This window comes from Cariama cristata, unplaced genomic scaffold (assembly GCF_000690535.1).
Source record: "Cariama cristata isolate BGI_N322 unplaced genomic scaffold, ASM69053v1 Scaffold27479, whole genome shotgun sequence".
NCBI lineage: Eukaryota > Metazoa > Chordata > Aves > Cariamiformes > Cariamidae > Cariama > Cariama cristata.
The window spans coordinates 1-1,846 of record NW_009637810.1 but is presented as its reverse complement, the minus strand read 5'-3'; the positions used below and the strand labels follow the sequence as shown (position 1 = coordinate 1,846).

Here is a 1,846-nt window from a genome sequence, read left to right as displayed (position 1 = left end):
GATAGCTACAAGCACATTTTTCTTGCTATATGACCTCTGGCAGAAAGAAGTAGGATTTTATTTTCACAAAAAAATTAGCTAAACTGTTGTTTTTCTCCTCCTGCCTCTATACAGTCCCTCTGCTATCTCTGTCAGTTTACTTTTTGGGCAGTTTCACCTTATTACCTTCCATTTTCTTCAGTATATTGACTTGATAAAAAAAAGTTAGCGATCAATTTTAAATGCAAGTGAATATCATTAGCAGTTATTTCCAATAAAAATTAAAGCAATTCTATGAAGGATCTGTAGGTCACTCCTAAGATGTCTTAACAAATGAGTTCATGGGTTTGACAATGGTTTTAAACAATTGTTTAGAAATACACTAGGTATCTAGTAGTGCATGCAGACATCGCCATGACATCTTACTACCGTTACTTACCTCTTCAAAGATTCAGTGTTCAGAGGAGCATTTCTCTCAGCATGTTTCATTTCAATGATGATCCACCTGAAGTAATAGGCAAGTACAATGAATATTCTTAAAGCACATGCATATAACAACACATACTAAAAATCTAACCCCAGGGAAAAAAATAGAGCAGTGATAGAAAACCAAAGAAAGCCCCCTCCAAAACTCTTCAATGTGTCCTTGTTTCTGAAGAAAAAAAAAAAAAAGCAGTAATCATGTGTTTCAAGTGTTTATTGCTCCATCTTCTTTCATCCCTAGCACATCATTCATACAGATAAATCCACTACAACACAGAACCTAACACAGGAATGTTTTCATGTCACAGCACACCCTGTTGAAAGACTTACGTTGTTCTGACCAACTGACTGCACTTCAAGTCTGCATCATGTTTGTCAGTTCTTCTAACACCAGCTGTATTCACACACCAACAGGTGGTTCCATTGCACTGCTTTGCCTTGAAAACACCAGTATTTTCACACTCGGGATCATAAAGGCCATCAGTATCTTCAAATGCATCTTTTGGCTTCTCACGACGACCTGATTTTGAGCCTGTCATTTCGGCTTTCATCAGCAGGCATTTTGAAGTCACTAAAAATAACCAGAAAGTCACGTTATACAGCATCAGACTACGCATGTTCAAAACAGAGCTCTGAGTCTGTAAAAACACATGGTTACATCAGAAGCAACCAGATTTGAAGCCATGACAAGGAAGTGCGGGTGTCTAACATGTAGGTAGTGCATAAAGTCAACACAACTGGGGTACATCAGCTTCTTAAGGCTAAAGCATAAGAAGTCCAACCACCTTCCATTTTTTACAGGCAGAGGATCATTTACAGCTTAGCTGAGCTCAAACCAAGAGTAAGGTCCTGAGACAAGGCTCTTTCACCTCTGGATTTGTAGGAAAAGTCACAATATGTGCCTACAAGGAAGCTAAAAATTAATCTTTGAGAAATCCTTGCCATTGGAGACCGAATATTAAGGAGATTGGAAGAGCCTGCATCAGTATAAGCGCACGCGCATCCACACAAGTTACACAAAATGAATTCTAAAGGCTTATCTTCCATCACCAGTTGACCTGGAAGACCAGGAAGAAGCTTTCCTTCCTTGCTACCATTATTTGCCGGCAACTCAACGGCCATTTTTACACACTCCCTTCAGTTGAGCTGACACTTTTCCACGCTGCCCGTCCCAGACAACACACGCCGGCCAAGCGCGGCCAACACGCGTGGTTTACTCACAAGTGTCGCAGCTCACAGACACGCCGGAGCCGATCGAGTCACACCAACAGACGCCGTCGACCATCCTGCAGTTGATGACACGCTTGTTCTTCTCGCAGATGCACGCTGCAAAAGAAGCGCGGCTGTGAGGGCGGACACCCCGGGGCACCGCCACCCGCTGCTC

At 42.1% G+C, this 1,846-nt stretch overlaps 1 protein-coding gene across 1 annotated transcript; it reads right to left on the bottom strand.

Moving 5' to 3' along the window:
• Positions 1–418: 418 nt before the first annotated feature.
• On the bottom strand, positions 419–1,788 carry LOC104168050 (epithelial cell adhesion molecule-like; the record flags this gene model as incomplete). Its single annotated transcript, XM_009708493.1, has 3 exons — positions 419–484; positions 793–1,033; positions 1,684–1,788. Coding segments are annotated over 3 exons (412 nt in total), but the record flags the coding sequence as incomplete, so codon positions are not given.
• Positions 1,789–1,846: the final 58 nt, after the last annotated feature.